We start from the raw sequence: 14,857 nt of genomic DNA, 5'->3' as shown, positions 1-14,857 counted from the left end.
TGAATTCGTCACTTAAAGCAACTGGGCTGGCGTACATCTATAAGGGACAGAGAAGGGGGGACAGACAAGTCAGTAAGGAGTCAGGATCACCTCAGAGACAGACACAGGACACACGATCAGATGAGAGGACGGCAGAGTAGATAGATACATGGCACACATACACAACTCACAGAGGTAGGTCTAATTTTTTTTTTCAAACCCTTTCCTTCTGTCTTAGAAATAACTTGAAGACAGAAGGGCAAGGGTTAGGCAATCAGTTTTAAGTGACTTGCCCAGGGTTGCATAGCTAGGAAGTGTCTGAGGCCAGATCTGAACCCAGTTCCTCTTGATTCTAGGCCTGGCACCCTATTCACGGTGCCACCTAGCTGCCCCAGGTAGGCCTAATTGTTCAAAATACAACTGTTGTTTATTCTTCATATTCAAGACTGAAAGCTCAGAAAACAATCTCAGAATAAATGCTGACTTTCAGTTCTGGACATGTTTCTTGCTACTTTTGCTTAGAAAACAAACTTGCTTGATGTTCTCATTTGGGCTAGACTGTTTTATTTAGCGCATTTTCTTCTCTATGATGAGGAATCGGAAGTCATTCACATTCATGGCAAAAAAGTTCCCCCCCCCCCCCCAGGACTATCATTTCATTACAGGTTTTTTTAAAAAGAAATCAGGGAACCCAAGAATATAATGTTTAGTAGATATCTGTAGTATGCCAAACAAAGTCAACTGAGTGTAAAAAGGATTGGTTAAAACAGGAATTTGTAAACACAAGCCAAAGAATCAGTCTACTGCAGTAAACATCCTTACTTTGAATAAGTGATTTGGGGAATCCTATAGAAATAGGGCCAAAATTCTGTCCCACTTTTTCAAAAACTCACGTAAAGATAATACTATACTCAAGTATAGACACTGACTCCATTCCAGTCTAAATGCACATGAGGCACTACATATTTTCTGTTCCAATCCTTTAACATTTAACTTGTTAATGTCACTCATCTTTAAATCACTGTGACCTCTAAGAAATCACCTTCTGGATGCTTTTCCTAGTGTAAACTTCTAAATGTAACAATAAATAAGTCCACCTGCAATTATGTTCCAGAAAGGATTTGTTTGCTAATGTTTATATGTGGAGGGGCTTATACAATATAGAACTTCAGAGGGAGAAAACAGTCTTTGAAGCTCTGTATGAAGGCTCATAATATACTATATCACTATATCAAACTACCTGTTTATCATTGTATTTATCACTGTATATGTCTTACAAGTAGTTGAAGACTAAACATTTCCAGTATCTATTTTCAGAACTAAGTATCTACATAACATGTATTGGAAAGGCTTGTCAACATTAATGCAAAGAATGGAAAAATTTGTGTGGTCAATATTTGGACAATTTCTTTATTCCTATATGGAAATATTTTATCAGCATCACATTATAATATACTGTAAACTAGAACATGGGTTAAAGTTTAAATACCAGTTCTCTAGGGTTAATGAACCAATAACAACACATTAAAGAAATGTTTTGCCAAAGTAGGTCACGTCTAATTAACAAAAACAAAAGCATTGTCTGGGAAGCTTAGTGCCCCCTATATATAAGCCACTTCTGTTTGCAATCTGAAAACAACATTTAAACGAGGAATTTGGCCTCCCAGAAATGCTCCTGAAACAAATCTCCTTTAGTCAATGTTTCAACTTCCATGGCACACAGTGGCTATTAAAAAGTCACTCTAGCTAGTCTGTAGTGATGGAAATAAATGTTCACCTCTAGCACAGTACACACAGCTAGAAGTGAGTGCTGGTTACTACAAGTACACAGGCATGTGCTCCCCTCCAGACTCATAGTGTTCTATCATATACACAGCACAGAATCTAGTTCCTTTGTTACTTGTTACAGAACCTCTGCTCCTATAATGAGGATCATAAAAAATGAGCAAGAGATTAACGACTTCCTTTAAAAACACAGCTAAGTAAAAGTTGTGTAGCCCAAAGAGCATTTTATTCTGACACAAAAGTGTCAGGCACTCAAATTCATAAAGAAACTGAAAATATACCTTAGATTATAGAATCATCTGAAAATATTATTTTAAAACATATTTACTATTATCAGGTAAACTAGTATTTTAAAATCTGGAATCACCCTGTTGAAAACAAATTATTTTACTATGAAAAAATATCATTCAATTTATTTACCAAGAAATTACCCCAAAACTTACAAATTTGTTAAGAAATGTTTAAATGAAAACATTCAATTAAAATATAATTTTAAAATCATGTTTTAAAATGTACACATAGTAACAGATAAAAAAAAACAAGCATTTCACATTGAAATGAAGTTTCATACATGCTGACAAAAAGGACATGTAATACTGGCACTTCTCTATAAGGGTTCTAATAGTTCATAGAGTCTGCCTCTTGAAATGTGAGATGGGCCTCCTGTGAAAACATTTTACCTGGGCCTTCTCAGTACGTGTTGGATATAGCTGTCGATCAAACACTTTCTTCACAACATCAAGAAACAGGCAAGTAACCACTATGAGGATCATGGCAAACCAAGCAGAACCGCTTGACAGGAGTTGAATGAATACAAAGTAGATATCCAGAAATGACCTGTGAAGTTAGAAGGTAAAGCATCCTTAAAGGTGCAATACGAAAAGCTTACAACAAATCATAACGCAAAAAGAATACTCCTTTGCAAGGTGACCTAATTGGGAAGTATCTCATTAATGTGATCCAGATTCAAAAATCAATACCATCTAACAAATTAGACAACAAATGAAAACAAAGGTTAATTCTATTGATACAATAAAATCCAATTTAATGGCTCTTCAGTGAAACTGCCCAATGCTCCATGGTCTTCATCAGAACTGTAGTGGCAAGAGACCTCATAGAACAATAATGCCAACCCTCACTTCTCCTTCTATCAGTCCTCTGAGGTCATTAATATATTGATGCCCATAAGTATATTTAAATTCCCCCATAAAACAGAGAATGCAAAATAAAATGCAAAGGATCCCCAGGTAATAACATGATTTATCCAGCTCCAGAAGTGAGTCTTCAATGCCATCTAAAATATCAAACATAACAGTATAACCTATAATCATAGCAGGTGATAAAGTAGACCATTTTATAGATACATAAAAGCACCAAGTAGTATTGAAAGAAACTGTCTAAGTAATGACTAAGATCAGTTTCCCCACTCTCTGGAAGGATGAAACTATGCTCATGCTTTACTCTAAAAACATTTTTCATGATAAGATACTGGTTTTGCATAAAAATAGATTGTTTTATCTAGTAAATAACTGAGCTTTAGAGAGGCAAATAATTCTGTCAGTTAATCTACTGATTGCTTAAATTCCTTTAGAATCAGCCTAATCCAAGAAGTAAGACATCTGAATGGGAAATATCTACAAAAATACATTTATGGCCACCATTTAGAAAGAAGAAAGACATGCGTAAAGCAATGGAGAAAGGAAAAGGTTATTAAAAAATGTTTTTGGAAAAGCAGCAGCTCTTAGGGCCAGAGCCCTTCAAAGTCTCTCTCTTACAACTCAAGTTGCTGTTTCTGAGGGTTCCATTATAAGAGGTTTTAGGTTTCCTGTTCCTTTAAAATATAAATCATTCCAGGATTGACATTCATCTGTTCTTTCTAGAAATCAGAGGGAAAAATTAATGTACCTGGCATAAGTGGCCCTTCTGCACTACAGAAGAACAGGCATTTGCATCTCTTCCAACAAGTATAGTGTAAAACAAGACCCACTTCATGACTTAGTACTGAAGTAATGAGAGTATAACTTGGCATCCCCTATTACTTAAATGAAACAAGACTTTATGACCTATTCAGCAGTAGAACTAGGTCCAAAGACTATGGAGAGAATGGAATTTAAGTATGTTACAGAGCATTAAATATTTACTTAAGTGTTTAATGGTTATGATACAGATAATATGGATTCAATTACTCACCAAAAAATTCCCCCATAAAACAAAGAGAATGCAAAATAAAATGCAATGGATCCCCAGGTAACAACATGATTTATCCAGGTCCAGAAGTGAGTTTCCAATGCCATCTAAAATATCAAATATTATACACTAAGAAACATATTCATGTTAAATTAGGCAAATACTCAAAGTAAAAACTACTACTATGGTTATTTGCGATTCAATGTAGTTTACATGTAGTTTGGGACATTTGGCTAAACTTTTAGACAATCATCTGTATTCTTTTGGATTCTGCATACCTTGCAATTAGCTCTGTATTAATATAATTGATTATTATGTTAAAAATAGAAGCTAGAGACCTATAATTATAGCTCCTGGGGAGGGGATTAATCAAAATGTGAAAAAGTAACAAGGAGGGAAGGAAGGACTTGGAGAGAAAAGGAGAAGGGAAAAGGGGGGAGGGTGGAGAAGGGAAAGATAGAGTGTGGAAAAGGAAACATATGGAGAAAAGGGGCCTAGGAGGGGAACCAGAGGGAGAGAAGTGACCACAGAAAAATACAAAAAGTCCCAAATATACAAAAAACACACAAAAAAAATACAGAAATACAAAAGACCCAAACCACCAGCCTCAGCCAACATTGGGAAAAACGATGCTTCCTTGGTCAGATCTTCAGGGCTGGACTGCATCCCAGGGTGGCCACGCTGTATCTTTTCATCAGCCCCAAGCTTGAGGGATGGGAAGGAACAGGTTCATGGAATCCCATGCTTAGCCTGTTAACTAAGAGCCAGGAGCTGACTCCACAACACTGTTGCCAGTCCAGAAGGCTGCTGACCATGGACAGACACAATAGATCTATGGAGGCTCCTAGAGGTTTCTGTTATGAATGACTCCCTAGGATTGCTCTCTACAAGGGATGCACAGCTCCAACCCTGTGGCCGTTTCACTCTGGTTCATATGCCCTACTTTCCTGGCAAGGCCCTGGAGCATTACAAAAGCCTGACACTCTCAGAACCCATGGCTATGCCCTCTGAGTGCACCCTAAAGGAGAGGCCTCTTAACTCCTTGCTGTCTGTCCTCCACCAGAGAAACTGATGGAGGCGTACAGAACTAATGAGCTGAAAGAATATTCCTGTTATTGGGAATATTAAGACCCTATGGTTGGGAAAGGAGAAAGAAAAGCAGCTCAGAGTTTTGCTGAAGAAACCAAGAAAACAGACACACTGGATGACAAAATGTATTTGTCTGTTTTAAAAATTTAAGACTTCTAGGTGTACCTTGCTTACCTTTACTGTGACTGTAATAACCATCACCGTGAAGACTAATGTACCAAAAGTCCAGTTTCCAAACATCTAAACAGAAAGTATGGGTTATCACTGCTAATCAAAATAGAAGTATTATCAACTATAAATCAACATACTTTGCAAAAAATTTAATAAATTTTCTATTCTCTTTAAAATGGCTTATATGTGTGTGTATGCACATGTTTACAGACATGTACACCAGTATATATAGGAGTACCAATTCTCATCCTCTTGATAAAATGGATGTAGGGGATAAGCAAAGGGCAAATAAATGAGGTTATGTTAATTGCCTCTTACTTTAACTTCTACAGGTCAGAAGTTGTAGCATTTAAATAAAAAAATAATACCTATTAAGAAAATCTGAAATCAGATGTTTTGCAACTTAAATTTCTTTTAATCTTTACAACTTTTTCTTTAATTGCATTTCAGTATAAGTGAAAAAATATTTAAAATGGTAACAAAAATGCTAAAAATGTTTTAAGAAAATTATGTTCTTTGGGGTATTTTTTTTTTACCTGGCCATTTCCAAGTAGAGATATATCTTTCCATATTAGAAAATAGCATCCAAAAAAGAAAATGAAGGCATGAGTGAAACCAAGGATTGTCCAATAAAGAAATGTTTTAATGCTCAAGTGACGATTTTTACTTATATCTCTGTAAATTGGCAAAGAAGAAAAAACAACTTTAGAAATTCATATTCATATTATCAGATATTTGTAAAACATTTAGCAAGTGCAAGGCATAGAGTAAATGATTAATAAATATCGGTCCCCCCCCTTTCCCTTTTATTAAATAGTTGCTGAAATAACAGAAACCAAAACCAATTTATTTTCATTCGTAATCATTAAAAAACTGAAGCTTTCTGTGATAATATCTGTGCAACCCAATGGAACCGTTTGTCAGTTCGGGGGGGTGGGGGGATTGGGGAGGAGGAAAGACAGAAGGGAAAGAAAATGAATCATGTAAACATGGGAAAATATTTAAAAAAAAATTAAAAAAAAAATTGAAGCTTTCGAAGAAAGGCCAGACTATTGAGGAAGATAGTATTACTTCATTTCAAATTATTGGTTTTGGTTTTGATTCCAAATATAACCTAAATGAGTTGTTGGCAGAATATAAGAAAACACCTCAAATTCAAGCATAAGAGAGGCTCATCTATAAATATGGCCTCTTCAGAGAAGAAATCCTTTAGTTGGGCCCATCCATTACTTAATTAATTGCTCCCCTATATTCCTACAAACTTGGTGGTTTTTATCAAGCCATGATGTGAGGGGCAGCTAGGTGGTTCAGTGGATAGAAAGCTAGGCCTGGAGGCAAGGAGGTCCTAAGTTCAAATTTGATCTCAGATACTTCCCTACCTGTGTGACCCTGGGCAAATAAATAAATCCCATTTGCCTAGCCTTAGAGTTGATACTAAGACAGAAAGGGTTTAAAAAAAAAGTTGATATAGAAAGAAGTCTGGCTAAACTCTATGATCATTTTTTTAAAATTTAATTTTTATTTTTGGTTCTGAATTCTCTCCCTTCTTCCTTCTCTTCCCTCATCCACTGAGAGGGCAAGAAAAAAAAACAAACTTATTACAAATATGTCTATTATGAAAAATATTCTCATATTAGCCATGTCTACACCGCAAGGAAAGGAAAAGAAAGAAAATATGCTTATATCTGGCTCTGAGTCCATAATTTTTTTTTATCTAGAGATGGATACAGCACATTTCATCAGGAATCCTTTCAATTTGTAGTTGGTTGTTGTCTTGATCAGAGTTCTAAGTCTTTCAAAGCTCTCCTTGCTAGATTGTTGTTATTTTATAAATTGTTCTTTCTGTTCACTTCACTTTGTATCAGTTCATACAAAGTTTCCAAGGTTTTTCTAAAACTATCTCCTTCATTTGCACAATAAAATTCATCACATTCCTATATCATAACTTGCTCAGTCATTCCCCAACGGATGGGCATCCCGCCAGTTTCCAGTTCTTTGCTGCCACAATAGGAGATGCTCTCCATATTTTTTTACATATAGAGGTCCTTCTGTTTCTTGGTCTCTTTAGGTTGTGTTGCTGGGTCAGAGTGTGTACGCTTCAATAGCTTTTAGACCAATTGAACACTCTATCTAAGAATACTCTATCAATTAGGGACTTCTTCAGAGAATTGGGGTACCTCAGGTCAGAGCAGGGACCTCGTAAAATCTCAAGATTCACTCTCTGGGCCTGGAGAAGAATGACCCCCCATCCTGATTCTGACCCAATCTGCTCAGGATAAGGGATCAGCCAGGCCTGTCATGGTTGGCACGGTCTCAATTTAAATCACAGAACCAGGTTCTTGGCTTCAAGGAGCTTCGGCCACTTACAGCAGCGTCACCAAATGGCAGGGAATGCCTCCCTTTATAAAAGCCGGATCTTCCTTGAAGGCAAAGTCTGCCCTCCCCACGCCTCTTCTCCAAAACTCCATCTTTTAAGACAGATGCAACCCTGCTGTCATTGACTAGTGACTCAAAGAACAAGAGGCACACGAAGGGTGCAAAACAGGTTGCAGCTCAGCCCCACAAAGAACTATGGGATGTCAATGGGTCAGAGAAATCTCTGCAGAAAAACAGGCTCTTTTAGGTAGCCTTGCCGTGGGGAAAACAAAGCCTAAGAGAGATGGCCCACCCACACTCCTATACAGGAGCGTACAAAGGCCTGGAGGATGGATAAACACTTCCCAGAATGAGTAGCCATCAACGGACTATAATCTGTCTTTTTGGAGACAATACGGACATCTGTGAGACAACGAAGAACAGAAAGCAAGAACGTGGCTTTGTATATTCCCTGGATGGCCTTTTTTTAGTCCTAACATTTTCCATTTTTCCAGTGTTTGCTTATCCCTCCAATGAGGATGAGATTAGAAAATAAGTCTTGTTTTGTCAGTTTAGAGATAAGAAGATAAGAAGTCAAGAAGCTGCTAGAGGAAGACAGTGTTCATTTCAACTGGTGGCAGCAGCTCTAACCTATTGTATGACAGTTTCACTGGCTGGGTGGGGCATTCCAGGAGGAGCCACACACAGCTGCTTTCTCTCTCAGGGCTGGAGAAGGTAACATCTTTGCCTCTCTATGTCAGTCTGAGGGAAAAGACCTCAGGGAGGGGAGTGTTTTCTTTTCTGACTTGGGAAACACTATTCATTTATCTGTTATTGTCTATAGATTGGTTAAAGTGTGAAAAGACCAAACAAAACCTGGTCTTTGGTTTGGATTCTGCCTGTTAAGGCTCAGAGTCCTAACTTGATTCTTGTGGAGAATCAGCTAACCTTGGTTATCTTTATAACTTACAGGTGAAGTTAAGGGTTAGGGTGGTTAGGTTTATTTAGAATAGTATACATTTGGTTAGTTAGATCAGGGAGGATTAGTGTAGCCTGTGAACCACAGGAGAAGCTTATTTGGTGGAGTTAGAATCCCTTAGAATTAGAAATCCTTTTTCCTTTATATATATTTAAATAAAATAGTTTATTTTTCATAAACAAGAGTCTCTTTAGTGTTCCTTGCACCTGGCCCTGAAGGGAAGTTCATCTTTGAGCTTCACTTCATTTACCACTGAAGATACTTTGATAACATCTATCGAAAGTATCTAGAGGGGCAGCTGGATAGCTCAGTGGATTGAGAGTCAGGCCTAGAGATGGGATGTCCTAGGTTCAAATCTGGCCTCAGACACTTCCAGGCTGTGTGACCCTGGGCAAGTCACTTGACCCCCATTGTCCACCCTTACCACTCTTCCACCAAGAGCCAATACACAGAAGTTAAGGGTTTTAAAAAAAAAAAGTATCTAGAAACAATTTTGAACCTTTATTTTCTAGTTCTTTGTCCTTATTTGGGTGCTTGCCTTATTTTATTTTTAAACTCCTTTCCCTTTTAGATATCTTGATAATCAACCCTTCAATACCCTTAAGATGTGCTGCTTTGAGCATAAAACACCTGTTTTTACACAGCATTATGTTTACAACTGCTTTTCTTGCTTTTGTTTTCTACCATCCCTTTTTACCCCTGGCAGCACACCAAGGACTGCAATGTATGCCACATGTATAATGACAAAGGCCATTCTTCAAGAGACGGGTGGTTAGGATATGTTATTAACAACCATATGAAATTATGCTAAAAAATCTTCAAAAATAATAAAATGGAAAATGATAGGTGGGAAATCACAACTTGGAATTAAACTATAAGAGTAACTGTAGGTATCCTTTAATCTAGCAATACCACAATTAGATCTCCCCCCTAAGAAGTTGAAGACAGAGAAAAAGGTCCAAATATACAAAAATACTCATAGTAACATTTCTTGCAGTAGCAAAGAACTGAATGGAAAATGTGTGTCCCCTGATTAGGGATAAACAATAAACTGTAATCTGAATGTAATACAATATTGTCCTATAAATAAATGAAAACTATAAAGAATTCAGAGAAACTTGGGATAATATTTAATTGATGACTTGTAGGAAAAAATGAAGTAAGCAGAAATGGAAGAGCAATTTACAAGATGATTACAAGAGTATAAAAGAACAATGCTGAAGTATTTCAGACATTGATCAATGCAGTAAAGAATCATGATTTCAGAGTAAAACCTATTTCTCACTTCTTGGCAGAAAATGCTGAGGTACAGAATGTGACATGTATTTTCAGACATAAACAACATACTCATCTGTCTGGCCTGACCATACTTTTTTGTAAAGGAAGGTCCTAACAAGAGAGAGAAGGGAAAAAGTCACTGGCAAGTGACAGCAATGTAAAAAATCAAGCAGCCTTATAAGTTAAAAAAAATTTTTTTAATCAAAATGCAGACAAATCTTTTTCCTTTTTGTCTGTTTTCTATCTTCCTACTAATTTCATCATTAAATATTCTTGAGATAACTTATCTGAACTAGGTTCTCATGAGAAGTTCCCTAAAAACTGATTTTTCCCTTTTACAACTATATCCTCCAACAAATTTTGCAATTAAGTTTTGCATTCTAAACTGCCACCATATTTTTTTTTTTGCCACCATATTTAACCTTAACAAAGAGATCAAGTGTTTGCTGGATTAGGTAGTTTCTAAAGTGTTTTAGCCAAGTCATCATAGTGACTGCTTCACAGTAGGGAACTTTCCTTACATTGTGTTGATAGTCCATACTGATGTCTATTCTTTTATCCATTTCCTTTTGTTTGGCCACAGATCAGATCTTTTCAGAAAAGCTTTTCAACTGCTTATCAAATCTCCTTTTCATCTTATCTAGATAAACTTTAAGTTAAATTCTTTTTTTCTTCTTGATCCAAAATAGATATAGCAAAATCTCACCATTTAAAACACCACAAATTCAAAATCTGTGATAACTGAAGTTGGACCCTCTATTTATTAGACAAGTTCATGTTATAACAGTATTGCAAGGGCCTTATTTAAACTTTGAGAACTGAGATTTGCTTTCTTTAAAGGATGGTAAAAAGTTACAATAAATATAAATGTAGTAGAGCTGGCCTGCAGGGTAAGGGGAGAAAAAGATGAGACAATCTTGTGATTTTTGTGATGCCATTAACAACACTTTCAAGTCTCTTCTCAAATAAAGTCATGGATAGCTATGTGGTCTCTGTCTTCTCTATACCCTGTTTGTTAACCCTGAGTTATAATTTTCGAAGTGATTTTCCTCTTTAAATGAAATAAACAAATACTAAAAGCATATATGGTACTTTAATTTGGAGTCTCATAAACTTTTCTGTAAAATGACCCTGTGCTCCCATCTTGGTTGGATCTAGAGTAAGGCTGTAGAGAACTGCCATCTTTAGCCTTCACTTAATCCCCAAAGGTCTGAATTAGGACACCATCACCACCATGCTGATGATTTACAGTTTGTGGCTCTTCTGTGGTTTACTGCTATTTTGGACCACAATGAAAATATAAAACTATCTGTTATCCCTAGTCTTGGGGAAGAAGATAATCTATGCAATTCTCTATCCTCTAGGTAAAGAAGAAAAATACTTCTTAATTTAAAGACTGCCTTAACTCATTTGTTGTGAGACCAACTGTATTACATATTTACACTCATATTTGGATTCTCCTCTTATTCTAGTTATTTTTTTACTTTCTGAATAGATGAAGAACTAATACTTCAATTTGAATCACTAGAAGATCCAATTCTAAGAAAAAAACTTTCCCTAATGGTGCCAGAGATAGACAATGATGTCTTTGCAGAGAATTTAAAATTAAAATTCTGTCTCTTACTGGACTAAGTTATTTTTCTGCTTTCTATAGGGGGAAAAGGACAGACAGTGATAACGGAAAACTATAATTATCTTCATTAAAAATTGGAAAATAAGGTATGTTCTTAAAAGACAACTTTTAAAAAACCACACATAGGCTTGTCCGTTGTTTCTATCCTTCCATATTAAAGAAAGAGAATATGCTTACCGATATAGAGTAGGTTTGCTCTGTAAGACATGAGGATGTACATGCTGTTCCAAAAGACTATATATTAGAATAGGTAAGGAAGTGAAACAAATATTGTATAAAGTCAGGTAAACGCTGTCATACAGTGTCTAAAAACAAAAAGACATACAAAATTTTGAGATGTTAAGTTACAGAGGTGATATTACATTCATTCCTATATACATATAACTGATGGTTATATAGGCAGTACAAAAATTCTTAACCTTTCATGTATCATGAACTCTTGGAGTAGTCTGGTGAAGAAACCTATATAGACCCATTCTTAGAATAGTCTGAATGTATAAAACACATAGGATTATAAAGAAAACCAATTATGTGAAAGTTATCATGATATTTAAAAAAAATTCACAGGCCCTAATTTAAGAATTTCTGATGGTACTTTTAAGTTTTATAAAGTACTGAATATAATCTCATTTCATCTTCACAACAGTCTGATAAACCTAGAATTCCTCCCTTAGGTTAGATTGTCTTTAGGAAATTCCAAGTAGATTTTAATGACCCCCATCTTTGCACAGAAAGAAGACCCATCTTTTTAACACCAATGTCCTACTGGTGTTGGTAGTGACATGAAATCCAGGATAAAGAATGACTCTCACACAGAAAGCAACAGAAAGGCACGCAGGGGTTATGTGCAACCTGTAATACAGAGCCAATGAAGAACTATGAGAAACAGGAATAAAAAGTGCCATCAAGAAAATGTATGACAGGGAGAGAAGATGAACATGGCAGATACCCCTACAGGCACTTTTATAATGCCCAGAGAAAGGAAGGAAGGTCTCAGGCACACTGGGTACACTCTTTGTGGCCAATGTGTAGGGGGATGTGGATAGGAATCCTACCAAATGGGCAAAGAACTCACAGATCAGAGAGATCACAGATGTGGCTGAGTACTGAGGTTAATAACTTTCACTTGTTCAGCATGCAGAGTTGAAGCTCTATCTAAGTGTTAGTTATTAGTTAAGGACAAAACACAACTTATACCTATTTACTTACTTGTTGTGAAAACAAACAGTAGAACTGATATAAAAATTGGGGTGTGATAAAACACACATTCTGAAAAGCAAGATGAAAAGAGAATTTTCCATGAGAAATATTAAGTATAAAAATAGAGAATATGATGAATGCTGACTAAGTTTAACAAAAACATCTGCATCTTAGTATTTGGAGCAGCCTTTTAAAACAAAAATAAAAGCTTCTTAGAATTGATAGCTACTAAGGAATGAAAACAGGTATGTATCATTAGTTAATGATGCAGAGAATCTAGGCTGAAAAATACCGGAGAGTGGAAAAACTAGGCAATTACGTCCATTTTATAGGAGAACACAATTTAAGAGCAGGCACAAAGATAGAATTTTGATTCTTTTATTTTGGCTAGGTGGTATAAGAATTTTGATCTCCTAACCAATATTCTTAATCTTGTGTCCAAAGAAACTATGTATTATTTTTTACATAATACACAGTCTTAAGATTACTTATGTCTTAACTTAAAAAATGCAAAAAAACCAAAAAAGTTCAATTATATATCTAATGGATAAAAACAAGAATAATCAATTTCCAGAAGCTCTCATTACCACCTTATAGACATGTGCATTCCCCTTTCACTTGGAGCCAACCAGAGGAAGCTGCTCTAGGAGAGCAGCTAAGTCAGGGATGTCCCTTTTAGTATTCCTTGCTTTGAAATGGTGTTCTATATGTGGCAGGCATTTAATGTCTGTTGTACTCTACTGTATTATCAAATATCAATTTTCCCCTCTAAGACAAGGCTTTCTCTCTTTTTCTCTTCTACCTTGATTCCTTTTTCAACTTTCCAGGTATTTCTCCCTTAGGTTAGGGTTAGGGCATGGTCTACACTGGCCTGAAGTACTAGGAGAATGCCTAGGGACATTTAGGAAGTTCCTGCGCCTCCTCTCCTGTCTAGTAGAGTCCCTAGTCTGGAGTCTAGAACCTTCGTCTTTCCTCTGGCTCCTACTCAGCTGCCCTATATAAAGCTGTCTCTTCATCCCACAAAGGGGTCCTAGGCTTGCCTTAGCTTGGGGGGACAAAATGGCAATGTAATGTGAAGAAGCCTACCAGGGGAAGACCACTCTCTTTCAGCTCTGTGATAACCTTTCTTCTCCTTCAAGCCCTGCTGGAACCCTTGTTCCAAGTTAGAAGCCACTAAGTCAAAAGCACCAGTACAGGCTTGGAGCTGGGCAACCTTGTCCTTACTGCCTCCTAGGTAGGGATGATACCAAAGGAGAGAATCTTCTTACAATTACAAGAGTGTGGAAGATACACTTTTGATATATAGAAAAGCAATTATGAACATGCTCATTATAGGTTAATTGGTTTTTGTGCATTGGTCCAAGAGACTAACCACCAAATCTTACAATGTCATTATGGGAAAATGGATTTGAAGTTCCAAATAACCAACTGATAAATGAACATTTAGAATACAACTTATGCATAAGTTGGGTGGGGAGGGAGGGGGCTGCCTATTATTATTAAAAAATTATAGGTCATAGTGTTTGGTGCCAAATAAAATTCCAATGCTCATTCAGATCACAATCACATATTTTAAATATTTTTCACAAACTCTTACTCTTTAGCATAGTTTGTGCTAAAACCAGGCTCTTTCTATATAATTAGGTTCTCCATATATACTTGTGCCCCACCCAATTTTCATAAAATTACCAACTGCCTCTCTGCTTACCTTATAAAAAAAGTATTGTACAAGGGTTGCTATTCTAATATAATAAAAATGGCCATGGACAAAAAGTAATTTGGAAAGGAATTTAAATCTTGCAATTGCATAGTCGCTGTTTCGTGCAGCCTGTCTTCCTTCTTTTCCCATAATTCCTGTAGAGGCCAAAAAACAAAAGTAAAGAATCAGTACAGGCTAGCCATCATGATAAGTAACAAAGCCTTTGGTCTTTTAAGAGTACAATAACTTTAGGTTGGTGCATGTAATGAAGTCAAAAAGCCCTGTAGCTCTTCTGGGGTTCTTCTGTAATTCCTCTTGCTCTGACTGAACACTCTACCTCCACCCTCACCTCCCAAAATGACCATCAGCTTAAACAATATGATTACTTTTCCAAATAAAACTGGCTGTTATAGACAATTTTTGATGCAGAGCTATCTTATGGAAAAAAAATTTTAAACAGGCCCAAAAGAGAATAATGATGTTATTGCTACATTTCATTTCA

General features: G+C 36.3%; 1 protein-coding gene across 1 annotated transcript in view; it reads right to left on the bottom strand.

Annotated features, from left to right (window-relative positions):
* Positions 1-14,857, bottom strand: part of ATP11B (ATPase phospholipid transporting 11B (putative)) — a 146,533-nt gene that overhangs the window by 12,179 nt on the left and 119,497 nt on the right. Inside the window, exons 22-28 of the mRNA XM_044670954.1 lie at positions 14,365-14,510; positions 12,666-12,725; positions 11,634-11,761; positions 5,748-5,886; positions 5,215-5,280; positions 3,955-4,058; positions 2,445-2,601 (exon numbers count right to left, since the gene is read on the bottom strand). Of these exons, the coding sequence (XP_044526889.1) occupies positions 2,445-2,601; positions 3,955-4,058; positions 5,215-5,280; positions 5,748-5,886; positions 11,634-11,761; positions 12,666-12,725; positions 14,365-14,510 (800 nt within the window). The remainder of the gene's footprint in view (positions 1-2,444; positions 2,602-3,954; positions 4,059-5,214; positions 5,281-5,747; positions 5,887-11,633; positions 11,762-12,665; positions 12,726-14,364; positions 14,511-14,857) is intronic.

Source organism: Gracilinanus agilis, chromosome 3 (genome assembly GCF_016433145.1).
Source record: "Gracilinanus agilis isolate LMUSP501 chromosome 3, AgileGrace, whole genome shotgun sequence".
Taxonomy (NCBI): domain Eukaryota; kingdom Metazoa; phylum Chordata; class Mammalia; order Didelphimorphia; family Didelphidae; genus Gracilinanus; species Gracilinanus agilis.
Note: the sequence above shows the minus strand (reverse complement) of the source record. Positions and strands in the feature narration are given on the sequence as shown.